Consider the following 26,910-nt stretch of genomic DNA (forward strand, 5'->3'; position numbering starts at 1 on the left):
CATGTGTAGTGTTCAGATACCACTTATTCTATTTCCCCAGGAATTCATTTCTGACTTAGTTCCATTTCTTATGTGGTCTTTTATACAATGTAAAATTCATCTCTGGTAATCTAGCAGAATTTTGTTGAAGTTTAGTACTTATTGCTATATGAATTGCTTCCATGAAATGTGTGTTTGCATGTCTGCAACTTTGTTACCTCAGAAGATTTTGTTAGATTTGAGTTATAATTTCTCTACTGTTTTAATGGCTTACATAATGTGATGAAATTTGGGGAAGAATTCTGAAATACCATGTTAGCCAGTTTTGGTGGGGATAGAGATGGACTGTTTAAGTCCACTTTGCCACACCGTTTCCCTGTCTCCAACTTTGTAATGCCACCATTCTGCTCTGTGTGTATATGAAACAGTGTAGGACTTATTGTTCCTGAGATTTAGCCCCAGCCAAGTTGAGGGCTTGTAAAAAAAATTCTGCTGCTTTCTGGCTGTGGGAAAGCAAGGACCAATGAAAGGGGCTGTGTGACCAAGAGGGCTTCTTTAAATGACAGAGCCATATCCCACTGGTGGTAGCACTGCTCTGAGCATATTCTCAGTTTAGATCACCTCTCTTTATCTGATTCCCACCACTAGATGCAAAGTTGATGCAAATTCCTGTCCAAAAAGCTTTCTATTAAAATAGCTCTACCCACACCAAGTCTTCAGTTGCCCAGCTAGACCAAATTAGTTGTCATTCCAGAGGGAGGGGTTTCTCTCAGCAAACAATGAAGGCCCCCTTTCTTTTCCTTTCCTTGTTAACAGTGCCGTTGTGTGAGTATCTTCCAGATAAACATTTTAAATCCATATATTGCAGATCTTTCAAATATGGCTTTCCCCCTTTTCTAGGTGTCCAATCAGCAATCCAGCTGGTAGAGTCTGGAGGGGATGTCAAAAGGCTTGGAGATTCCCTCCGCCTCTCCTGTCAAGCTTCTGGATTCACCTTCAGCAGCAATCCCATGAACTGGGTGTGACAGGCTCCTGGGAAGGGACTGGAATGGATTGCAAGAATCTGGTCTGATGGTAGCCAACAACATTATGCAGACTCAGTGAAAGGGCGCTTCACCATCTCCAGAGACAACCCTTCAAACATGCTGTATCTACAAATGAACAACCTGAAACCCGAGGACACGGCTCTATATTACTGTGCAAGAGAGACACAGTGAAAGGAAGTGAATCTGAAGCCAGAAAAAAACCTTCCTTTGCCAGTTGTCTGGACTAGTTAAGCTGCAACCACAAATATCTAAATGAAGAAGTTTGGAGAAGGAAGATAAATTCAAAATAAATTGTACTGATTTTGTTGACACAAATGAGGCATCATGCTTAGTGTTCAAAATGGAATGCTCAGGGTCACTTTCACCAGGGGTGCAGGAAGGGGGGGGGCAGGTTACATCATGGAGGGGGGTGACTAATGATCAAGGAACAATTACTGCCCTACTAGGGCGGTTCATAAAAAAACTTTTTTTTTGAAAATGCCTGTTCCAAAGGTCTTATTGTTTGATTTTATACCGAAGTTAAGTAACTGATGTTAGCTGCCCTGACTCCGACTTCTGCTGGGGAGAGTGGGATATAAATAAAAGTTCATCATTATTATTACTTTTATTATTCCTTTGTAAGAAAATATGAAATAACATAAAACCATTTTTGCAGGGAGAGAATCAATGTGTGTGGGGGGGGGGGGTGTGACAAGAAATTTTCCGCACCGGGAACCACCTGACCTTCCTAAACTTCTGACTTTCATTTATTTATTTTAAAAACTAATATCAAATTTCTACACCGCATCTCATCCAAAAATCACAAGATGGCTCACAATGGCAGAGGGTGGCCCCAGCCAAGATAAGGGCTTGTAAAAAATCCTCTTCCTGCTTCTTTCCTACTTCTTTAAAATCCTGCTAATGTTTCCATCTGTTTGCAGAGCTCTCCTAGACAAAGCGTGTTCTCCTTCATGGAGAGCACGTGTTGCGCGTGTAGGTCCCCAGGCCACCCCTCAAATAACTTCACACATAACACGTAATTTAGTTTTGGTTTTTGGGCACTATTTTGGCCACAACTTTATTAAAATACAAAATCAGTGAGTGGTTGTTTAGACATTGGTTATGACTATCTGTCCCCCCGCCTGGGACAGAACTGGCATCCCGAGGTCCGATCGGTAGCCAGTAGAAGAGAAAGTCAAACTGGGGGGTCACCTGAGCTAAGCGTCGGACCCAAGCTTGCCTTCCTATGACAAGGATTGCCCGGTCCTATGACAAGGATTCCCATGACAGGGATTGGGCGGCCCTGGTCCCATGACAGGGATTGGACGAAATCATGGCAAGCCCCAGGATTCCTTTAACGGAATTCCCTTCAGCACAATAGGAGGGGCAGGCACCACCTGTTCAGACCCCTCCACCACCAGCATATTATAACCAATGCCTAACCGCAACCTTACAAGTTGTGACGAATTGCTGAGTAGTAGGCAAAAACCAAATGGCACAGCCAATCACCAAATGGCAAAATTCCTACTAGGCCCCTGCGCCAAGGCAGACGACCCCCATGACAGGCAAAGCAAGGCCAACCGGAAAAGAGGGCGGGTGGGCGGGTGATCCGATGCACTCTGCAAAGAGAAAGAGAAACCAGAGTGCACCAATATTTAAAGACTATGGTCCCACCCACCCAATTTGCAACATATAATTTGCCCCAGCAACCCGGTTATCCAATCACAAATGCCAGGCAATAACTATTAACCAGCCTGGCAACAAGAGGCCTGGCCCGGTGGCCCACACCACAACACGTGCTCTCATTTATTGGAGAACACGCTTTGCGGTGGGGTCTGCTGAGCCACCCCTCTGTTACCAGGAAGGGTCTCTAAAGATGGCCTGGGGCAGTGATTGGTTCACTGGGTTGCTGGGGTAAAAGTTATGTTGCAATTTTGGTGGGAGGGGCAAAATGTTTAAATACTCTGCACGCAGCCTGGAGCTTTCTCTTTGCTGCGTGCAACGGATCACCCGCCCACCCGCCCTTGAGTAAGGGGTTGTTGCATTGACCTTGCTATGCCTGTCATGGGGTCGTCTGCCATTGGGGCAGGGGCCTGGTAGGAATTTTGTCCATCTGGCTGATTGGCTGGGCCATTTGGTTTTTGCCTACTGCGTAGCAAATCGTCACAACTTGTAAGGTTGCAGTTAGGCATTGGTTATAAAATGATGGAGGAGGGGTTAGGATAGGCTGGGCCTGCCCCTCCATGGTTGCTGCGGAAAGGGAATTCCGTTAAAGGAATCCTGGGGCTTGCCATCTTTTCATCCAATCCCTGGAATGGGACTAGGGCCGGCAAGCCTTCGGGGAGCAGGCAGATGAGAATTGAGGGTCTGTGACTCAGCTCCATTTCTCCCCAACTTGCTTTCCCTCGCACTGTCTTTCGGTGGTGCCCGGAAGTCAGTTCTGTCCCCAGGCGGGGGTACAGATAGTCTTAACCAATGCCTAAACAACCACTCACGGTTTTGTATTTAAATAAAGTTGTGGCCAAAATTATGCCAAAAACCTTAAACAAAAATTAAGTGTGCGTTGTGAGTTATTTGGGGGGTGGCTGGGGACCTCGACATGCAACTAAGATTATCAAATTTCTACACCACTGCTCATCCAAAAAGCACAGGATGGTTCACATTGGCAGAGTGTGGCCCCAGCCAAGATGAGAACTTGTAAAAATTTCTGTTCCTGCTGCTTTTTGGTAGTGGGAAACAAGGGACCTATAAAAGTGTGTGTCGCCCAGATGACTTCTTTAAATGATGGACCCACTTCCCACTGGTGGAGGCAGTGCTCTGAGCATATTCGCAGTTTAGAGCATCTCTCTTTATCTGATTCCCACCACTAGATGCAAAGTTGATGCAAATTCCTTTCTAAAAAGCTTTCTATTTAAATAGCTCCACCCACAGCAAGTCTTCAGATCGTCAGCAGGACCAAATTAGTTGTCAATCCAGAGGGAGGAGTTTCTCTCTGCAAACAATGAAGGCCCCCTTTCTTTTCCTTTCCTTGTTAACAGTGCCACTGTGTGAGTATCTTCCAGATAAACATTTTTTTAAAAAAATCAAATATTACAGATCGACAAATTGCATGGTAACCAAAGTCTTGTTGTTTTCTTTAGATGTCCACTGCAGTGTCCAGCTTGTGGAATCTGGACCAAGAACTGTGAATCCTGGAGGGTCCCTGAGACTAACCTGCACTGTCACTGGGGATTCTGTTGAGAATAGTTACTGGGAATGGGTCCGACAGGCTCCTGGAAAAGGGCTGGAATGGATGGGCCAGATAGTCTGGGATGGCAGCAACTGGAGATTATACTACAGCCCATCTCTTCAAGGTCGAATCACCCTGACTGCTGATGCCTCCAGAAATACATATGACCTGGAGCTGAGATCTGTGACAGCTGCAGACACGGCTATGTATTACTGTGCCCGTGAACCACAGTGAGATAAACCAAAGGAGAAACTGTACAAAAAGGTGGAGGCATCTGTTACTGGGTGAAGTGTAAGAGCATCTCCTAGAATTCTTTCTGTTTCTCACAAGGGGGCAGCAGTGATTTAAAGACTAAGAAACCATCAACCAAAACTGAAAGAAAGTTTAAAATAAAACCTAGTGTGGTTTTGTGGTTACAGCTATGAGGCTATTGTTTCCTCAGCTGCCTCAACTGCATAAGAGTTTGATTCCCCGAGAGACATTCTCACAACTTTCTATTTAGAACCAAGAAAACATTGCCATTACCACCCCAACCATCATTTCCCAATGTATACACTAGGCAGAATTTCTATTTTATTACACTTTCCAGCTCTGTAGCTCATACTCCAAGTATGAGTAGAAAGCAGAAAGGGGGTTACAAATCTCTGTAAACATTATACTGTAATATATGTCTTCTTGTTCGCCTTAGATGTCCACTGCAATGTCCAGCTTGTAGAATCTGGACCAGAGACTGTGAATCCTGGAGCGACTCTAAGACTAATCTGCACTATCACTTGAGATTTTGTCAATAATGTTTTCTCAGAATGGATCTGACAGGTTCCTGGAAATGAACAGGAATGGATAGGCCTGATACATCAGAGTGGCAACTCATGGCATGTTCAAGTGGAAGGGGATGGGGGATGCATCAAGCCACCATCAGCTGGGCATACAGCCCTGGCAGTCAGTGAAGATGCACGCCCACTGTGGCTGCTGCTGCTTTCCTGCTGACTGAGAAAAGCAGCTCTGCCTCAGTGCCAGGAGAAGGTAGTGCCAGGGTGCCTTGAAGTGAGAGTGATCAGCTGTCCTGTTCTCTACCAGCGTGAGGGGAAAGCAACACCCCACAACCAGCTGTCCTGTTTTCCTTCGGTGTGAGGAATAGGCACCACGTGGGGGGGTGCTGGGTGCTGTAGCCCCCACCATATTCCCCATGAAGTGGTTGGGCACCCACAATTTTTGCATCAGGGCCCCAAGGGGGGTGGGGTGCAAAGGGATCCCACTGGATGCAGCCCAGCATGAGAACGCTGCCTGGGCAACATCCTTGGGTGGCGCTGCCCAGCCGCAGACAGGGGCAGCAACACTGCCTGCTCCTTCTCTCCTCCTCCTGGGTCAGACCCCTCTGCCAGTTCAGGAGAGGAGCCGCACCACAGCAGCGCTGCTGCCACCACTCTCAGGCAGAGCAGAAGCTGGGTGTGAGGGAGCAGTCTGCTCCCTCTCTCTTGCACAACCCACTGTAGGAGAGGGGTGGCAACATTGCTGCCATTGCCTGTGCCTCCTTCATTCCACCCCTGGGTCAGAGCCAACCCTCCCTTGCAAAAATGTGCCCAGGCATGTGATGTCAGCATACACAATGGGCATGTTGACGTCAGATGTGTGAGATCATCCTGTGATATTGGCAGTGTCTTGAAATTGGCTACCCTGCTCTCCCTTGTGCTATATTGCTGCGTATTCCTGTGTCAAAATCATCATCAAAACCAATATTGGCCAATATATTGAAAAATTGCACAGTGCTAAAACAGATCATAAAAATTACAATATTACCATTCACTGATTTTTTTCAGGGGGAATGCAGGGGTATGCATACCCCTAAGCATTTTGTGAATCTCAGTTTGGCCTCATTGAGGGGCAGTATTTCAATATGAGTAGGGAAAGGAGACTACCCCTAAACATTTTTTTTAGAAAAAAGCACTGTTACCATAAAAATATGTCCTAACAAAAGAGTTGGGGAGAGGCAAGGGATAGGGCTGCAGACCCTCTAGGTCAGTGATGGCCAAACGTGGTCCTCCAGCTGTTTTGGGACTACAATTCCCATCATCTCTGACCATTGGTCCTGTTAGCTAGGGATGATGGGAGATGTAGTCCCAAAACAGCTGGAGGGCCAAGTTTGACCATCACTGTTCTAGCTGCATTCCATGGACCCTCAGGGGTCCAGACCCCTATTTGTGAAACAGGGCATGAAGCCATTGAGAGTTCATAAGACTGAGATTGACCCAAGCACATATACACACATAATTTTTATGAATCATGTGCAAAGAAGTTACGTATAGAGTCACGCCACCGATTTTCTTCTAAGTCAAGCAATACTTTATAGCAGACTTAACCAGGTACAATGAAATTTATTTCAGAATATGGATGAAGAGTACATGCATAATTGATGAAATCACCATACCCAAATGATAAAATAAGTGCAAAAATCAGGGACAGACTGTTGTCTTTCAAATTTCTGTGGTGCCCTGAGTAAGGCCAAAATTTGGCAGCCCTCACCTCTCACCTTCCGTTCTGCTCAATTCACTATATCATAAGTGTCGCATCCTGCGGCGCCCCCTAGGGTCGGCACCCAGTGCAGCAATCCCAGTTGCCTGAAATTCACCTCTGCAAAAATCAGTATGACCAAAACCAGAACCAAAGTTGTCAATGTGTTGCTCTTTTTATTGTGAGCTGTATGTAAATAGTGACACAGCTTCCTGTTTAAAGGAGTCAAGCCCTCTTCTGCCCCAGCTCCATCCACACCTGTAACCCCTGTGTGACTGGGATCACTTTCAAGGCTACCTTTCCCAAAACAACTTAGGGAATGATGTGTTTACTTCAATTAGTTTGCTTTTTGGCAATATTCAGAGGTTATTGTTGTGTTGTTATTTCTTTGGCATGTAAGGGGACATGTACAGTTTGCTGATTGATGTTCAGGAAGCTTTATAATATTGCTTTCTTTACAGGCTTTCAATCAGCAGTTCGACTGCAGGAATCTGGAGGGGACATCAAAAGGCCTGGGGACTCCCTCCGTCTTTCATGCCAAGGCTCTGGCTTTACCTTCAGGAACTACTTCATGCACTGGGTGAGACAGGCTCCTGGGAAGGGACTGGAATGGGTTGCATGGATACACCAACATAGTGGACAAGTATACTATGCCAGCTCTATGAAAGAGCGCTTCGCCATCTCCAGGAACAACCCATCAAACATGTTGTATCTGCAAATGAACAATCTCAAATCAGAGGACACGGCTCTTTATTACTGTGCAGGAGACACAGTGAGAGGAAGTGAATCTGAAGGCTAGAAAGAAGCCTTGAATCAAACTATTTTAAGTGTAAACGGATGAGATTCATTAAAATATATCAAAGAATAGTATCTGTAATTCAAACAACCTGAACCAATTAACCAAGGCACAATGCACAGGCAGGTGAGTTTAATCAATGGGGTTATACAAACCCTCCCATTTCCTGACCAATCTTAAACCCACATGCTGAGATCACACAGCAAGGCTAGTCTTGTCTGTAGGACACAGCGAGAGGTGGAACCAACCTATCTCTACCAAAGTCTGTTCCCACAAACATAGTAAAGCCCACACTGCTAATTTCTGGTGTGTTAAGTTTTGCTCTTTCCTTCATCATTTGTGTCTTATTGAGATTATTATTAATATTGGGGACATTGAAATTTAAAAAAACACCCAAAACAAAAATGTGGTTCAAAAGCTTTACTTACAGCACTTAACTTTAAAACAAATTTAAAAATAAATACAGGTTAAATAAATAAATAAATAAATGTTGATCTAATCGGGGACGTTGAAAAGTTGTATCCGGATTCCCTTAAAGACAGCAGGTGTGGCGGGTGCCAGGGACCAATTCCTTATTTGTTTGAGTCCTAAGAAAAAGTGGGGCATTCTGGGATCAAATCAGGAAACAGGAGGGCTTTTGTAAATTATTGACTGTACAACAGAATACTTGAAGGGTCAGCAAGTTATGTGTTAGGTATAAGGCTAAACAGATCTGCTCTGTCAAAGCCCTGTGTTGCTCTTTTATTCTGAGCTGCATGTAAATACAGAGGCAGCTTCCTGCTTAAAGCAGCAGCACACTCTCTGCCCAGCCCACAGCCAGAGGTAGAACTGCTGAACCACTTTCCAGTCAGTTGCTCTCAGAGCAAAAGAGGGAGACAAACATGACACTTTGGCTTCAGTTTGTTTTTGTTTCAGTAGTTTTGGGAGGTAATTTTATTCCCATTTTAAACAAAGATGACTAGCATAATCCAGGGCTTCATATGTTGCAGATCCTTTAAATATGGCTTTTCCCCCCTTTCTAGGTGTCCAATCAGCAGTCCAGCTGGTAGAATCTGGAGGGGATGTCAAAAGGCCTGGAGAGTCCCTCCGCCTCTCCTGTGAAGCTTCTGGATTCACCTTCAGCAGCTATCACATGGCCTGGGTGCGACACGCTCCTGGAAAGGGACTGGAATGGGTTGCATGGATAAGCACTGGTGGAAGCTCCCAATATTATGCAGACTCAGTGAAAGGGCGCTTCACCATCTCCAGAGACAACCCTTCAAACATGCTGTATCTACAAATGAACAGCTTGAAATCAGAGGACACTGCTGTTTATTACTGTGCAAGAGACACAGTGAAAGGAAGTGAATCTGAAGCCAGCCAAAAACCTTCCTATGCCAGCTGTCTGGAATTGTTCAGCTGCAACCACACACACACACACACAAAAAAAAAACTAAATGAAGAAGTTTGGAAAAGGAAGATAAATTCAAGATAAATTGTCTTGATTTTGTTGACACAAATGAGGCATCATGCGTAGTGTTCAGACACCACTTATTCTATTTCCCGAGGAATTCATTTCTGACTTAGTTCCATTTCTTATGTGGTCTTTTATACAATGTAAAATTCATTTCTGGTAATCTAGCAGAATTTTGTTGAAGTTTAGTACTTATTGCTATATGAATTGCTTCCATGAAGTGTGTGTTTGCATGTCTGCAACTTTGTTACCTCAGAAGGTTTTTGTTAGATTTGAGTTATAATTTCTCTACTGTTTTAATGGCTTACATAATGTGATGAAATTTGGGGAAGAATCCTGAAATACCATGTAATCCAGTTTTGGTGGGGATAGAGATGGGCTGTTTAAGTCCACTTGGCCCCTCAGTTTCCCTGTCTCCAACTTTGTAATGCCACCATTCTGCTCTGTGTGTATATGAAACTGTGTAGGACTTACTGTTCCAGTGTAGGACTTACTGTTCCTGAGATTTAGCCCCAGCCAAGTTGAGGGTTTGTAAAAAAAATTCTTCCTGCTGCTTTCTGGTTGTGGGAAAGCAAGGACCAATGAAAGGGGCTGTGTGACCAAGAGGGCTTCTTTAAATGACAGAGCCATATCCCACTGGTGGTAGCACTGCTCTGAGCATATTCTCAGTTTAGATCACCTCTCTTTATCTGATTCCCACCACTAGATGCAAAGTTGATGCAAATTCCTGTCCAAAAAGCTTTCTATTTAAATAGCTCCAACCACACCAAGTCTTCAGATGCCCAGCTGGACCAAATTAGTTGTCATTCCAGAGGGAGGAGTTTCTCTCTGCAAACAATGAAGGCCCCCTTTCTTTTCCTTTCCTTGTTAACAGTGCCGTTGTGTGAGTATCTTCCAGATAAACATTTTAAATCCATATGTTGCAGATCTTTCAAATATGGCTTTCCCCCTTTTCTAGGTGTCCAATCAGCAGTCCAGTTGGTAGAGTCTGGAGGGGATGTCAAAAGACCTGGAGAGTCCCTCCGCCTCTCCTGTTGAGCTTCTGGATTCACCTTCAGCAGCGATCCCATGAACTGGGTGCGAAAGGCTCCTGGGAAGGGACTGGAATGGATTGCAAGAATCTGGTCTGATGGTAGCCAACAACATTATGCAGATTCAGTGAAAGGGCGCTTCGCCATCTCCAGAGACAATGCTTCAAACATGCTGTATCTACAAATGAACAACCTGAAACCCGAGGACACGGCTCCATATTACTGTGCAAGAGAGACACACTGAAAGGAAGTGAATCTGAAGCCAGAAAAAAACCTTCCTTTGCCAGTTGTCTGGACTAGTTAAGCTGCAACCAGAAATAACTAAATGAAGAATTTTGGAGAAGGAAGATAAACTCAAAATAAATTGTACTGATTTTGTTGAAACAAATGAGGCATCATGCTTAGTGTTCAAAATGGAATGCTCAGGGTCACTTTCACCAGGGGTGCAGGAAGGGGGGGGGCAGGTTACATCATGGAGGGGGGTGACTAATGATCAAGGAACAATTACTGCCCTACTAGGGCGGTTCATAAAAAACTTTTTTTTTTAAAAAAATGCCTTTTCCAAAGGTCATATTGTTTGATTTTATACCGATGTTAAGTAACTGATGTTAGCTGCCCTGACTTCGACTTCCGCAGGGGAGAGCGGGATATAAATAAAAGTTCATCATTATTATTACCTTTTATTATTCCTTTGTAAGAAAATATGAAATAACATAAAAGCATTTTTGCAGGGAGAGAATCAATGGGGGGGGGGGTGACAAGAAATTTTCCACACCGGGAACCACCTGACCTTCCTAAGCTTCTTTCTTTCATTTATTTATTTTTAAAACTAATATCAAATTTATACACTGCCTCTCATCCAAAAATCACAAGATGGCTCGCAATGGCAGAGGGTGGCCCCAGCCAAGATAAGGGCTTGTAAAAAATCCTCTTCCTGCTTCTTTCCTGCTTCTTTAAAATCCTGCTAATGTTTCCATCTGTTTGCAGAGCTCTCCTAGACAAAGCGTGTTCTCCTTCATGGAGAGCACGTGTTGCGGTGGGGTCTGCTGAGCCACCCCTCTGTTACCAGGAAGGGTCTCTAAAGATAGCCTGGGGCAGTGATTGGTTCACTGGGTTGCTGGGGTAAAAGTTATGTTGCAATTTTGGTGGGAGGGGCAAAATGTTTAAATACTCTGCATGCAGCCTGGAGCTTTCTCTTTGCTGCGTGCAACGGATCACCCGCCCACCCGCCCTTGAGTAAGGGGTTGTTGCATTGAACTTGCTATGCCTGCCATGGGGTCGTCTGCCGTTGGGGCAGGGGCCTGGTAGGAATTTTGTCCATCTGGCTGATTGGCTGGGCCATTTGGTTTTTGCCTACTGCATAGCAAATCGTCACAACTTGTAAGGTTGCAGTTAGGCATTGGTTATAAAATGGTGGAGGAGGGGTTAGGATAGGCTGGGCCTGCCCCTCCATGGTTGCTGCGGAAAGGGAATTCCGTTAAAGGAATCCTGGGGCTTGCCATCTTTTCGTCCAATCCCTGGAATGGGACTAGGGCCGGCAAGCCTTCGGGGAGCATGCGGATGAGAATTGAGGGTCTGTGACTCAGCTCCATTTCTCCCCGACGTGTTTCCCCCGCACTGTCTTTCGGTGGTGCCCGGAAGTCAGTTCTGTCCCCAGGCGGGGGGACAGATAGTCTTAACCAATGCCTAAACAACCACTCACGGTTTTGTATTTAAATAAAGTTGTGGCCAAAATTATGCCAAAAACCTTAAACAAAAATTAAGTGTGCGTTGTGAGTTACTTGGGGGGTGGCTGGGAGACCTCGACACGCAACTAATATTATCAAATTTCTACACCACTGCTCATCCGAAAAGCACAGGATGGTTCACAAAGGCAGAGTGTGGCCCCAGCCAAGATGAGAACTTGTAAAAATTTCTCTTCCTGCTGCTTTCTGGTAGTGGGAAACAAGGGACCTATAAAAGTGTGTGTCGCCCAGATGACTTCTTTAAATGATGGACCCACTTCCGGCTGGTGGAGGCAGTGCTCTGAGCATATTCGCAGTTTAGAACATCTCTCTTTATCTGATTCCCACCACTAGATGCAAAGTTTATGCAAATTCCTTTCTAAAAAGCTTTCTATTTAAATAGCTCCACCCACACCAAGTCTTCAGATGCCCAGTTGGACCAAATTAGTTGTCAATCCAGAGGGAGGAGTTTCTCTCTGCAAACAATGAAGGCCACCTTTCTTTTCCTGTCTTTGATAGCAGTGCCGCTGTGTGAGTATCTTCCAGATAAACATTTTTTAAAAAATCAAATATTACAGATGCACAAATTGCATGGTAACGAAAGTCTTCTTGTTGTCCTTAGATGTCCACTGCAGTGTCCAACTTATGGAATCTGGACCAAGGATTGTGAATCCTGGAGGGTCCCTGAGACTAACCTGCACTGTCAAAAAAATTTCTGGGAATGGGTCATTTCTGGGGATTCTGTCAAAAATAATTTATGGGAATGGGTCCGACAGGCTCCCGGAAAAGGAATGGAATGGATGGGCCAGATTGACTGGTCTAACAGCAAATGGAGATTATTCTACAGCCCATATCTCCAAGGTCGAATCACTGTGACTGCCGATGCCTCCAGAAATACATATGACCTGGAGCTGAGATCTGTGACAGCTGCAGACACAGCTATATATTATTGTGCCCGCAGGACACACAGTGAGAAAACCAAAGGAGAAACTGTACAAAAGGGTAGAGGCATCTTTTACTGGGTGAAGTGTAGGAGCAGCTCCTAAAATTCTTTCCATTTCTCACAAGGGGGCAGCAGTGATTTAAAGACTAAGAAGCCATTCACCACAACTGAAATAAAGTCTGAAATAAAGCCTTGTGTGGTGTTTTGTGGTTACAGGTGTGAAGCTGAGTATTTTTTCCTCAGCTGCCTCAACTGCACTGGCAGCATTAGAGTTTGATTCCCCAAGAGACATTTTCATAACTTTCTATCCAGAACCAAGAAAACCAGCTCACCATCATTTCCCAATCTATAGACTATAATAATAATAAATAATAATAAGAAATATTTTTTATTTATACCCCACCCTTCCCGGTTCAGAAAACCGGGCTCAGGGAATCTAACAAATTTAAAACACTTAATTGTAAAAACAGCATAAAATACAGTATAAAACATGAATAACAATAAAATTCAAAAATCAATTTGGGGAAATTCTATCTAATAAGCATTAGATAGCCTTCAGGGCTAGCTGGCTGAATTGGTCCTTCTTGGGGCAGCAGGAGGCCAGGGGAGAATTAGCTGTGGGGTCTCAGAGCAGGAAATGTTCATAAAAGGGGAGGGGGAAGGAAGAGAATGGAAATAAAAGATCAGTCTGAATTCAAATTAAAGGCCAGGGGGAATAGTTCTGTTTTAGAGGCCCAACGAAAGGAGATTAAATCCTGAAGGGCCCTAGTCTCATGGGGCAGAGCATTGCACCAGGTCGGAGCCATCACTGAAAAGGCCCTGTCCCTGGTAGAGGATAGTCTGACTTCCTTGGGGCCTGGGACATCTAAGCTATGGTTATTCATGGACCTTAAGGTCCTCTGCAGGGCATACAAGGAGAGAAAGTCCCGTAAATATGAGGGCCCTAAGCCACAAAGGGCTTTAAAGGTCAAAACCAGCACCTTGAACCTGACCCTATACTCCACTGGGAGCCAGTGCAACTGGTAAAGCACTGGGTGAATATGCTCCCATGGCAGGGATCCCATGAGGAGCTTCGTTGCAGCATTCTGCACCCACTGGAGTTTGTGGGACAGTTTCAAGGGCAGCCCTGCATAGAACGAATTACAGTAGTCAAGCCTGAAGGTGACTAGACAGAATTGCTATTCTATTCCATACATTGCAGCTCTGCGACACATAGAAAGGGGCATACAAATTTTGTGTTAAAACTATGCTAATTCATATCTATAGATGCACATTCAGAAATCATAGAAATAGAATTAATAGCACTATAGTGCGTCTTATCATTCTCTCTCTCTCTGTATATGTATACGTATATATATATATATATATTTGCTTTCGTAGATTTTCACGGGTGCAGGAATGCAGGTATTGGTGTCCTCGGGTGTCTTCCCGTGTAAAAGTTGGGGTGTCTAGGCGACGTTTCGACGAGGTCTCACTCGTCATCTTCAGGCTGGTGCTTTCGGCTTCTTGTTACTGGAACAGAGCAGGATCTCAGTGTTTGAGTTCCTATAAATACTGTTGAGGAGGTGTGGTGTATAGCCTCCAATGTTCTGGGCAGAGAGGAGGAAGCCATCGAGATAGAGAAACACCCTCACAACATGAACAAGCGTGACGACACATCCCGCTTGCCAGACATCTGGAAATTAGCCCTCCCCACAAAATCTGACACCAGATCCAGAGGCACACAGAACGCCATCACCAATCAACCACACCAGACCCAAACCCAGACCCTCTCCACAGATAAATTACAGACACCATCCAGTAGCCAAACCAGGGTGGCACCTCCGGATGCTGCACCCCCCTGCAATCCCTACACAGATCTGGCTGGCACAGGCCACAAAACCACAGCTCGCCCCTATACACGAAGCCAAGCCAGAGCACAACCAAGTGCAGTACAGCCATCTTCTCAGAAAAACTCTTCACAAAGTTCAAGAGTTCAAGACACAAAGGCTTTAGCAACTAATCCACACCTAATGACCCACCTAAGTGGGATTCAGGAAATCACTCAAGAAATCACTCAAGATATCCCTCAAGTAATTAAGGAACAAAAGAAGAAAAGGCACACTAGCCTGGGAACCTCCTCTCTGCCCAGAACATTGGAGGCTATACACCACACCTCCTCAACAGTATTTATAGGAACTCAAACACTGAGATCCTGCTCTGTTCCAGTAACAAGAAGCCGAAAGCACCAGCCTGAAGATGACGAGTGAGACCTCGTCGAAACGTCGCCTAGACACCCCAACTTTTACACGGGAAGACACCCGAGGACACCAAAACCTGCATATATATATATATATATATATATATATATATCACTGAGCTTTTAAGCTGAATCTGCCTTCCTGCCTCATACTTTGAATGCATTTTTCCTCCCCATAAATACAGGTCCACTATCTCTCAAGCTGTGTCTACTGTGTATGCGCAAAAAACAAAAGTTGCTAACGTGTTTCTCTTTTTATCCTGAGCTATATGTAAATGCATGTACAGCTTCCTGTTCCACTGGGTCATAACACTCTTTGAGCCCCATCTCCATCCAGAACTACAAGCACTGTGTGACTGACATCCCATTCCAAGCAACTTTTCCCAAAGCAAGCAAAAGGAATGATTCCTTTACTTCAAATAGTTTGTTTCCTGGCATTCTTCAGAGGTCAATATTACTATTTAATTATCCTCTGGCATGCAAGGACACACTTGCAGTTTATTGATTAGACATGAATCAGTAAGATTAGAGCTTTATAATATCTCTTGCTTTACAGGTATTCAATCACAGTACCAACTGGAGGTGTCAGGAGGTGACACCAAAAGACCTGGAGAGTCTCTCCGCCTCTCTTGTCGAGCTTCTGGCTTCGACTTCAGCAGCTACTGGATGAGCTGGGTGCGGCAGGCTGCTGGGAAGGGACTGGAATGGGTGGCATGGATACGCTATGATAGTGGAGAAATATACTATGACAACTCTGTGACAGGACGCTTCACCATCTCCAGGGACAACCCATCAGCCATGCTGTATCTGCAAATGAATAATCTGAAAGCAGAGGACACGGCTATGTATTACTGTGCAAGCTTACACAGTGAGAGGAAGTCTGGCAAAAACAGCCTCTTCTTGCTCATGGCAGTGCTCCAGTTTGTTCCTGTAGGACACAATTGATGGTGGAAACGAGGAGCAGAACATGAGTCAGGACATTAGAAGATATTTGGACTTTTGAGACCAAACCTGCACCTAATTCAGGTTTCTTTCCTCCACACTGAATAGTCAGAATCTTCCGGAAAGCACAGCAGGAGATGCAGGCAATGCCACCTCTATTCCCCTTGATCCTGAAGGGGAAAGTGCAGGTGGGCATACAGAGTGCATCTGTTCCTAGGTGAGGTGAGGTGAGGCAAATTGCCATGGCAGGTAGATAGATGTTGCAGCAGCATGTTAGCCAGTTTCAGGGAGAGAGAGGTGGACTGTTTCAATTCACTTTGCTCCAGAGTGTCCCTGTTTCCAACTTTGCAGTCCCACTTTCCTGCTTTGTGTGTATATGAAGCAATGTAGGACTTATTGTTCCTGGCACACCATCAGTGTAATGGACAGAAGGGGATAGTCGTGTTAATTTGGTTGGAAATAAAACAGACCATTTTCTGACATGATGCCTGAACACTCAGAATTGAGCATAGCTGGGATAAATCAAGATCACTCTCATTTTTATTTTTCTACTCCACCCCTCATCTGAACATTACAGGGTGGCTCACATTGGCTTCAACCAGGTCCTTGACTAATGGATATTATACAGCCTTTTAGATGTTTTTGTGGGAGGGGGGATTACGGGTTTTTTGCTTCTGTTTTGATCATTTATTTGTGCTTCTATCTTGTGAACCATCCTGAGATATTACGATGAAGGGCAGTATATAACTTTTTAAAATGGATAGATAGATGATAGATAGATAGATAGATAGATGATAGATAGATAAATGTTGAACTGAACCTCTATATGGGCCTGGTCCCAAGTCCACACCTTCCAACATTTCTCTGATGAAAATAGGGATGTCCTAAGGAAAAGTGGAACATTCTGGGATCAAATAAGGAATAGGTGTCAGGGAAAGGGAGACGGCTAGAGAGACGAGGGGGGTGAGAGGTAATTACCGAGAGTCTAAAGAGCTCATTAGCAGTCTGTCATCTGACTCAGAGGAAGAATTAGGGAGGGGGCAACCAGTCCCCGGAACTAACTACTCACAGAACAAAGGAAGTAGGAGAAGTGCCCTGCACCGATGGGCATGCTGGGCAAAAAGACGTCACAAATCTTCAGTCAAGACATCTGACTGAGTTAAGCATGGACGCGTTTGTTTGAACTCTTGTAACTGCTTTAAACTTTTTAGTAATAAATCAACAAGACAGAAATGGCTGTGTGCCTGGAGCGTTATCTATACTAGCTTGGCAGCAACAACTCTCTTACAATAGGGATGGCTTTTAAACAGTAAATCTGGGACTGTCCCTGAAATGTAGTGTCTGTAAGTCATATGTTTGGTATAAGGCTAAACAGATCTGCTCAGTCAAAGTCCTGCGTTGCTCTTTTATCCTGAGCTGAATGTAAATGCAGAGGCAGCTTCCTGTTTAAAGCAGCAGCACACTCTCTGCCCAGCCCACAGCCAGAGGTAGAACTGCTGAACCACTTTCCAGTCAGTTCCTCTCAGAGCAAAAGAGGGAGACAAACATGACACATTGGCTTCAATTTGTTTTTGTTTCAGCAGTTTTGGGAGGTAATTTTATTCCTTCTTTGAACAAAGATGACTAGTATAATGTAGGGCTTCATATGTAGCAGATCTTTTAAATATGGCTCCCCCCCCCCCTTTCTAGGTGTCCAGTCAGCAGTCCAGCTGATAGAGTCTGGAGGGGATGTCAAAAGGCCTGGGGAGTCCCTCCGCCTCTCCTGTCGAGCTTCTGGATTCACCTTCAGCAGCTATGAAATGAACTGGGTGCGACAGGCTCCTGGAAAAGGACTGGAATGGGTTGCAATAATATGGCCTGGTGGTAACCAACAATATTATGCAGACTCAGTGAAAGGGCGTTTCACCATCTCCAGAGACAACCCTTCAAACATGCTGTATCTGCAAATGAATAGTTTGAAATCAGAGGACACTGCTGTTTATTACTGTGCAAAAGACACAGTGAAAGGAAGTGAATCTGAAGCCAGACAAAAACCTTCCTTTGCCAGCTGTCTGGACTGGTTCAGCTGCAACCACAAAATACTATATGAAGAAGTGTGGAGACGGAAAATAAATTGTCTTCATTTTGTTGACACAAATGATGCATGTCTATTGTCAAAAGGAATGCTCAGAGTAAGCCTAGGCTACATTCAGACACCACTTTATTCTATTTCTCCAGCAATTCATTTCCTGCTAAGTTCCACTTCTTATGTGATCTTTTATACAGTGCAAAATTCAATTCTGGTAATCAAGGAGAATCTTGTTGTTGTTTAGTACTCATTCTTATATTGATTGCTTCCATGAAATGTCTATTTGCATGTTTGCAACTCTGTTAGCTCAGAAGATTGTGGCAGATTTGAGCTATAATTTTCCCACTGTATTAATGGATTACATAATGTGATGAAATTTGGGGAAGAATTCTGGAATACCACTTTTTGTTCTTGATTGAATGATAAAACAACAGAACCTTGCATGCACTTAAATGGTGGTTCCCAATGTTATCTGATGTTGTATCACACTGGCATGAATGAAATTTAGCATGGCATGGTTGTTTATTTATTTAAAAAGCTGCAGTCCCAAATGCAACAGGAATATTAGAAACCAGGAAAAAAGCACCGGCTATCTAATTTGAACTTCCTGTAGTAGAACATCAGAACAAAAAGAAAATAAATGGGTTTCTGAACAAGAATAAACGAGAGATTTTATTCTTCACTTCTCAGTTGTATAAACTTTTCACATATTGGTTTAGGTTACTTAGGATGTATGAACAAAACAAAATCTATTAGCATATATAGTAACAACCCAAGTGGAAGTCTTGAATAAGCCCATGATATCCATTCCATTAATACCACATTGGGAATATATATAAAAGGGCAGTTGATGCTCTATATTTTCCTCTTTATTAGCTGCTCCCTGCTGTTCATGTCAGGCCTCAGCAGAATAATGTAGCATTTTGGGGAAAATATACAGACCAGTAGCCCAGCACTGGAGGCCAATATAGAGAAGATCTCCACAGCCACCATGTATTTCCCCTTGGTGCTCAGGTAGGTTGGGACAAATGACAACCAAACACTGCAAAACATCAACATGCTGAAGGTGATGAACTTGGCTTCATTGAAAGTGTCTGGCAGTTTCCTTACTAGAAAAGCCACCGTGAAACTAATGATAGACAACAGTCCCATGTAGCCCAGGACAAGATAAAACATGGTGACAGAACCTTCATTGCATTTGGCTACTATGATTTTGGTTAATGATACCATGTCAAAGTCTGGGAATGGGGGAGAGATAGCGAGCCACACTACACAGATACCTGCTTGAATAAGAGAGCAGGAGAAGACAATAGAGTTGGTCAGTCTTTTACCCACCCACTTCCTCAAGTTGGAACCTGGCTTTGTAGCCATGAAAGCGAGAACCACAGTGACAGTTTTGGCCAACACACAGGAAACAGCGACTGAGAAGATGGTGCCAAAAGCAGATTGACGGAGAAAGCAGGTCGCCTTACTTGGTTGTCCGAGAAACAACAACGAGCAGAGGAAGCAGAGCAGCAGAGAGATGAGCAGGGTATAGGTGACATCCCGGTTGTTGGCTTTGACTATGGGAGTATCTTTGTGTCTAATAAAAATCACAAGCACTAAAGCTGTGATCACTGCTAAAAAAGCAGCAACCATAGCAAAGCTGATCCCCAAAGGTTCTTCAAAAGAGAGAAAATTTATAATCTTGGGGATGCATGTTTCTTGATCTTTGTTCGGATACTCGTTTTCTGGGCATCTGAAACAGTCATCCATGTCTGATGGGAGAAAAAATGTTGCTCACATAACTATGCTTATTCTATTGTTGACTGAGGTTTTTCTTTTGTCCCAGGGATCTTTTACCTGGCAGTCTCTGACCATTAGTTCCCAGTGTGAGAGCTGGTCTTGAAGAAAGGCATTTTAGTATTATCTAACTATTCTTCTGCTTATCCTTGTTGACCATCTATGTTAATTAACATTTCCAAGTAACAGAGGAAAACACCACTAAAATATCAAACATAAAGACTACACACACATGCACAAATTTTGCTTATAAAATGTTAGGAAAAAATAGTAATTTGAGACTGATGTGGCAAACTGAATTTAAGATTCATCCATCTCTTTTAAAGGGATTAGAGAGCTTTTCTCTTTTTTTAGACAACACATCTTTGTACTGTATAAAGGAAAATACAGGAAAATAAAATTTTGAGTCATTTATTATCCTTGGTACAGCCAAGTTCACCTGTGTAAACTAACCTTGACCTATGAAAATCCCAATATGCATATGTAGTCACATTCCATTAATCTTTTATAGTGGTACCTTGGGTTAAGTACTTAATTCGTTCCCGAGGTCCGTACTTAACCTGAAACTGTTCTTAACCTGAAGCACCACTTTAGCTAATGGCGCCTCCTGCTGCCGCCGCGCTGCCGGAGCACAATTTCTCTTATAATAATAATAATAATAATAATAAATTTTATTTATACCCCGCCCTCCCCAGCCAAAGCCGGGCTCAGGGCGGCTAACAACAATAAAAACAATCCGACATTCTAAAAACTTTCACCATAAAATCAATCAGAAACAAATTGATGGCAACCAGCAAGCAGGACCCTGTGCAGATTGCCAGAGGAGGGGGTCAGGCTGCGCCCTGACCAAAGGCCTGGTGGAACAGCTCTGTCTTACAGGCCCTGCGGAAAGATGTCAAGTCCCGCAGGGCCCTAGTCTCTTGTGACAGAGCGTTCCACCAGATTGGTGCCACAGCCGAGAAAGCTCTGGCTCTAGTTGAGGCCAGCCTAACCTCTCTGAGGCCTGGGACCTTCAGGATGTTTTTATTTGCAGACCGTAGGTTTCTCTGTGGGGCATACCAGGAGAGGCAGTCCCGCAGGTACGAGGGTCCTAGGCCGTATAGGGCTTTAAAGGTTAAAACCAGCACCTTAAAACTGATCCTGTACTCCACCGGGAGCCAGTGCAGCTGATATAGTACTGGATGAATGTGATCTCGCAGTGACAACCCCATAAGGAGTCTCGCTGTGGCATTCTGCACCCGTTGGAGTTTCTGGGTCAGTCTCAAGGGCAGCCCCACGTAGAGCGAGTTACAATAATCCAGTCTGGAGGTGACCGTCACGTGGATCACAGTGGCTAGGTCAGGGCGAGAGAGATAAGGAGCCAACTGCTTGGCTTGGCGGAGATGAAAAAAAAGCCGCCTTTGTTATAGCTGTAATCTGCGCCTCCATAGAGAGGGAGGTATCGAAGATTACACCCAAACTCTTAACGGACGATGCTGGCACTAGTTGCACCCCCGCAAGAGATGGGAGTTGCCCCCTCAATCCCATATCGCCCCGTCCCAGCCAGAGGACCTCTGTCTTCGAAGGATTTAACTTCAACCGGCTCCCACGAAACCATCCAGCCACAGCTTCCAGGCATCTGGTCAGTGTGTCTGGGGCCGAGTCAGGATGGCCATCCATCAACAGATAGAGTTGGGTGTCATCAGCATACTGATGGCAGCCCAGCCCAAAACTCCGGACAAGCTGGGCGAGGGGGCGCATAAAGATGTTAAAAAGCATCGGAGAGAGAATCGCACCCTGAGGCACTCCACACACCAGGGAGTGGCGCGATGACAATTCCCCCCCAAGCGCCACCCTCTGTCCCCGACCAGAGAGAAACGAGCGCAGCCATTGAAGGACTGTGCCCTGGATCCCCACGTCGGCAAGGCGGTGGTCCAGGAGTTCGTGATCGACCATGTCGAAGGCTGCTGACAGGTCTAGAAGAATCAGCAGCCCCGACCCGCCTCGATCCAGCTGCCTGCGGAGATCATCTGTTAGGGCGACCAGAGCCGTCTCGGTCCCATGACCAGCGCGGAAGCCGGACTGGAATGGATCGAGAGCCGATGTCTCATCCAGAAACCTACCAAGCTGTTCAGCAACCGCTCTCTCAATCACCTTACCCAGGAATGGAAGATTCGAAACCGGGCGGTAATTGGATAGATCTAAAGGATCTAATGATGTTTTCTTTAAGAGCGGGCGCACCACTGCCTCCTTCAGTTCCCCTGGGAATGTCCCGGTGCCAAGGGACAAATTGATGATATCACCCAGGGGGGCCCGCACCTCGTCTGGACACGCTCTAATCAGCCAAGACGGGCACGGGTCAAGAGGACAGGTGGTGGGCTTTCCAGCTCGGAGGAGTCTGTCCACATCGGCTGGGGATATCTGGTCAAAGTGGTCCAATACTGGACCCGAGGACAGTCAAGGGGCCTCCAGTTCCCTTATTGTTCTTCTCATCCTGAAGCAAAGTTCTTAACCTGAAGCATTATTTCTGGGTTAGCGGAGTCTGTAACCTGAAGTGTATGTAACCTGAAGTGTATGTAACCCGAGGTACCACTGTACCTGTAAGATATATTGCATAAAATTTAATCTCCATTTACACTGGTCATATTTGCAGCAATACATCACCCACCCTTTCGGTGTGAAATCTTCCCTTCTGCGCACTGAGCACAGTCGTAGCAGCAAAATTTCTCCCCCTCCTTCTTTTTCTTCTGATAGCCAGGGGTGCAGGAGTCACTGCACACAGAAACGGGAGGTACCTATCAATAAACAGGACAATCAGATAAATTCAGAATGCTTTTCTTCAATAACTGCTATACAAAGAAACAATTGTTCAGTCAGCATAGAAGAATGCAAAACATGGCAGATGGCATGAGTTAGCTAGTTCTTTCCTAATCATGGCAAATGCTGTTGGTTGAAGGCAACCTAGCAATTAATCCAATAGGAACTGTTTTGACCAGCTTGTTGGTGACCATAAACAACTTTCTTCAGACTCTCCCACTGCGCAACAAAATTTTATTCTTCATGAGTGCTTCACTTCTGTACAAAATAGTTGTGAGCAACAGATATATTATTCACTTAATAAGAGTCCTTCAAGGTCAGGTCAAAGTCCCATCTAGACCAGCATCATCTTTGCATGGTAGCCACCTGGATGCCCATAGGAAGCCCACAAGCAAGACCTGAATGCAACAGCACTCTCCTCACTTATGATTAACAGCAGCATAGATCCAGAGACACACTGCTTCTAACACTGTTAGTAGAACAAAGCCAACATGTTTAGCAGCTTGAAAGTCATATCCTCCATGAATTTGTCTAATCCCACTTCAAACTATCCAAATGGGTAGCCATCTCTACATGCATTATAAATGCACACAATATTCTTAGTGTGGTCACACCATAAATTTGCAAAATGATATCATGATATTGTCAGTTTCACATTTTATTGATACAGACTGATCTTGGTAGAGCTTTTCACTATCCATTTTCAGTGTTTAACTGTTAAAGCCCTAAATTACTCCCCACCCCCCATTGTTTAGATAATGATTCTTTGCAGGCCCTTTCCCATGACCCTGTCCCAGTCAATGAAATAAAGCAGAGGAGAGGGCCTACTTGGTGGTGGCACCCCACTTATTGATTCTCCTCTCCAAAGAGTTTTGCTTTGCCCAAACAATATTAACAGGTAAGCACCTTTTTGAATACCTTATTGTTCTCTCCCTTCTGGTGCTTCAGCATTTCCCACCAAGTTTCTTTTGGACAGTTTCATGTTGTCCTTAAACTGTTTATGTGTTCATACAGATTTTAGATAGTTTTTGCTGTTGTGATTTAATGTGTGGAATTATCGCTTGCATTCTGTATGTTAACATTTTTGTGAACCAGCACTGGAGCTGTTTAGTATACAAATGTGATATTGGGATAGGTGATAATGGGAATGTAAGAGTCGTTGTAGGCTTCACCAAAGGAAGCATACAGCCCCAATATCATCCATTCTGCTGCACAGAACACACACAAACACACACCAATATGCCCAAGAATACACAACCTGGTTAAAATTTCTGCTCCACACAATTGATGATTCATTGATGGTGAATTCTTTCCCCTCAAAGGCATTGGGATTCACTTGTCCCACCTTTACTCGAAGAAAGGAGGTGTTTGGAAATATGAACATATTGGCTAAATCAAATCCTGCAAGCAATTCCCCTTTATTATTAAAAGTCACTGTTTCCCCAGCAGCATTGTTAAATGAAGTGCCTTGAAGAAATTGGTGGAGCTAATTGACAGGGGAAAAGGAGACATTAGTTTAATACAACTGATGTGCTGAGAAAGGTCTGCCCACATCAAATAAATAACGAGACCTTGAAGCTTAGTATGGGTGCGCCACCAAGACCCTGCATAGATCTTGTCCCCATCTCTTCTAGTCTCCTGTCCTTTCAGGAGAAGCTTTGATGAAGCCATCCTCTGATGTCCAAGATGCCTTAGCAGGTTCACCAAATGTTGTTTTCATTTTTCTTCCCCCTCCACTCACATTCTATCTGCATAGCATGAAGCTACATACAGGTTAAGGCCTTCAAATAAGACTTTGGTCCAAGTTAGTACATCATAGGTGAAAAACGGCTATATATCCATTCTCAACCAATAAAGCAAAGCATTCCCAGATGGCTGACATAACAGGTGATCAGGTCTTCCCACACTATTGGGTGGCTTGATGGTTGGGGAGATGTGCAAAGCAGCCCCCAAATTACTCACTGACAGAGCGGGTGAGGCAATTAACACTATTGCAGTGGTAAAAGACTAGAAATTTGCAGCTCACTTTCCCCATGCTCCACGTATAGGTAGAAATGTGAACCCCCATGGCTTTCTCAATCATTAATGTGTGCATAATTTCTACAGGTATTCAAGGAGGACACATTTTGATGCTTTTTCTCTATGTATGAATGCATTCCTGGCAATGAAGCCGTTCTGTGGTGACAACATTACCTGCCAAGGCTGAAGATCTTGAAATTCAGACCTTTTCCTCCCCACCATCACTCTATCTTTCAATGTAGATGAGTTCATGGAATGCAAAGCATGTGCCACAGCATAGACAGCATTGTAGACACTGTAACTATGACCTGTCATGTCCATTTCAAAAACAGGTCCGGGAAGACTCTCCAGCCTCTCCTGTCCAATACATGGTCTATCTACCTCCAGTGTTATGCTGGGATTGGAAAATGTACATCCGAATGCTTGTTCCCAAAACCCTTGGAGAAAACGATCTCCTCGTGTCCGATAAGGTTTTATGTTGTGAAGATAAGCCTGGAATCCTAGATGTCCACTTGCATGTATAGCAAAAGAAATAGCCCCCTGGAATATTTGAAAATTACGACGTGTTATAAAGCCTGTTACTGAAAAATCAATCTGGGCTGTTGTAATCCAGACCTTCCCAACAGATATATTTCCTCTATATTCCAGATCTGCTATTGGCACTAAAGTGCTCAGCCACAGAAGGGTCATGCTTTCACCATAGATAATAATTGCTCTAGCTTTTCTATCCATGAAAGAATGATAAATGTTTGATGCCATATTGCTCAGAATATCAAGGGAAATGAATCGTCCTTGTTTCTGGAGCCTTTCTGTGAAAGCTGAACATATCCCGTGCTGAGAAAGCAGTGGCTCTATGATTTGCAAGAAATGGTCTCCACTGTCATCAGCAGCAGCTAGGAGCCCAACCCAGGTCCATCCAAAATGTTGAAGCAACTGGATAATCCCACTGTACTGATGGGTTTCGCTTGGGACCATGCGGTAAAAGGAAGGGAAATTCTTTGTGCTACTTTCCTCTGGGGCAAATGAGCCAAATGTGAGCTGAAAGAAAATGTACAGATAGTTTAGAGATGGGTTGCAATTTGTGGTGGGCAAAAACCCCTCTCTTACCTTTCCAGAATCTTTGCACAGTAATGAAAGTGGTGCCAGAGCTGTCCTGGGTAATTATAGAAGCTTTTATAACTCAGTGATTTAATTACATGCAAAAGAAGGGGTCGTACTCTTGGAAAAGTTGGGCCTTGCTTTTTCAATATCCATTAAGGCTTTGTTTTTCTGCAAGTCGTTTTCAGCCTCTTCCTGAACCACAAAGGCGGTAACAGGATGACAAGAGGACAGCATATCTTCTCCATGAACAGATGTTACCTGTGGGATCTTGTAGAGAGTTAAGATGTCTGCCATGTGGAAAGAAATATCAGAGCTCATTCCCCCAATGACAGCTATGAGTTTTTTCTGAGTGCCACATTTGTAGTTGGGGACAAATCTATGCGAATTGAAGAGCTGGTCCAGAGTGGTGCGGTAGGTCATCCTTGCATCATAGTAGCTGTCACAGATGTGGAACCCAAGTGTGACATTGGGCAAGATTTTTGGGTTCTTGTTGACCTCATTTACAGCAAATGCCAAGGCCAAGGCATGCTGGTAAGACTTTGTCACTACACTGCAATGAGAGTTACATTTTCTTTCAGTGGAGAATTCTAAAGCAAAAGAAATTGTTTTGTCACAATACATTTCTGTTCAGGCTTTCTGTAAAGCAATCTAATTCAGCCATGCAAGACCATCGAGTTCCTGCCACCATTTGGGGGGGGGGGGTGGATTTAGCAGAACAAACTCAACAATGCTTGAGAACTATAGAAAAAGAGGGTTGGTTATGGGGAAGATGGAAGGAATGGGGGGAGGAGGTGATAAAATAAATTAAAATGATGGATCACATTGACATGAATAATGAATGACAATTTGTCCTCCAACACCACAATACCTCATTTGGGACTGAAGGACGAAATTTATGAAATGTAAATAACTGAATAGAGATGTGCTGATGTTGACATATTACTTATAGGTGTCTTCTGAGGATTCTATTTACAATTACAATTACAATTTCTAAGCTGTCTTACCTGATATGGGATAGAAGGTATCTTACCTTGGAAGATCGAAGCCCAAATCATTAGAAGGATGTTGTTCGAAGGACACTTCAGGAAAAAAGAAGATGATCTGAGAAGAAATGGCGCCAATGAGGAGGTCCCCAGGCTCATACCATTCATGGGGAACAGGAAGGGGGTCATTTGTTGGACATTTCAGGGTATCTACTTTGCACACCATGTGGGGCAGCAGAAGCAGAAACACGACTAACACCACCATCTGAGAGCAATTTTCTCTAGATGAAGA

General features: G+C 44.3%; 1 protein-coding gene across 1 annotated transcript; it reads right to left on the reverse strand.

Annotated features, from left to right (window-relative positions):
- Positions 1 to 18,792: 18,792 nt before the first annotated feature.
- On the reverse strand, positions 18,793 to 26,844 carry LOC310662274 (vomeronasal type-2 receptor 26-like; the record flags this gene model as incomplete). Its single annotated transcript, XM_083409053.1, has 5 exons — positions 18,793 to 19,694; positions 22,367 to 22,493; positions 24,542 to 24,615; positions 25,752 to 26,185; positions 26,666 to 26,844. The coding sequence occupies 5 exons, from the start codon at positions 26,842 to 26,844 to the stop codon at positions 18,793 to 18,795; spliced, it is 1,716 nt and encodes a 571-aa protein (XP_083265179.1).
- Positions 26,845 to 26,910: the final 66 nt, after the last annotated feature.

This window comes from Podarcis tiliguerta (assembly GCF_965153285.1).
Source record: "Podarcis tiliguerta genome assembly, chromosome: 13".
Taxonomy (NCBI): Eukaryota; Metazoa; Chordata; class Lepidosauria; order Squamata; family Lacertidae; genus Podarcis; species Podarcis tiliguerta.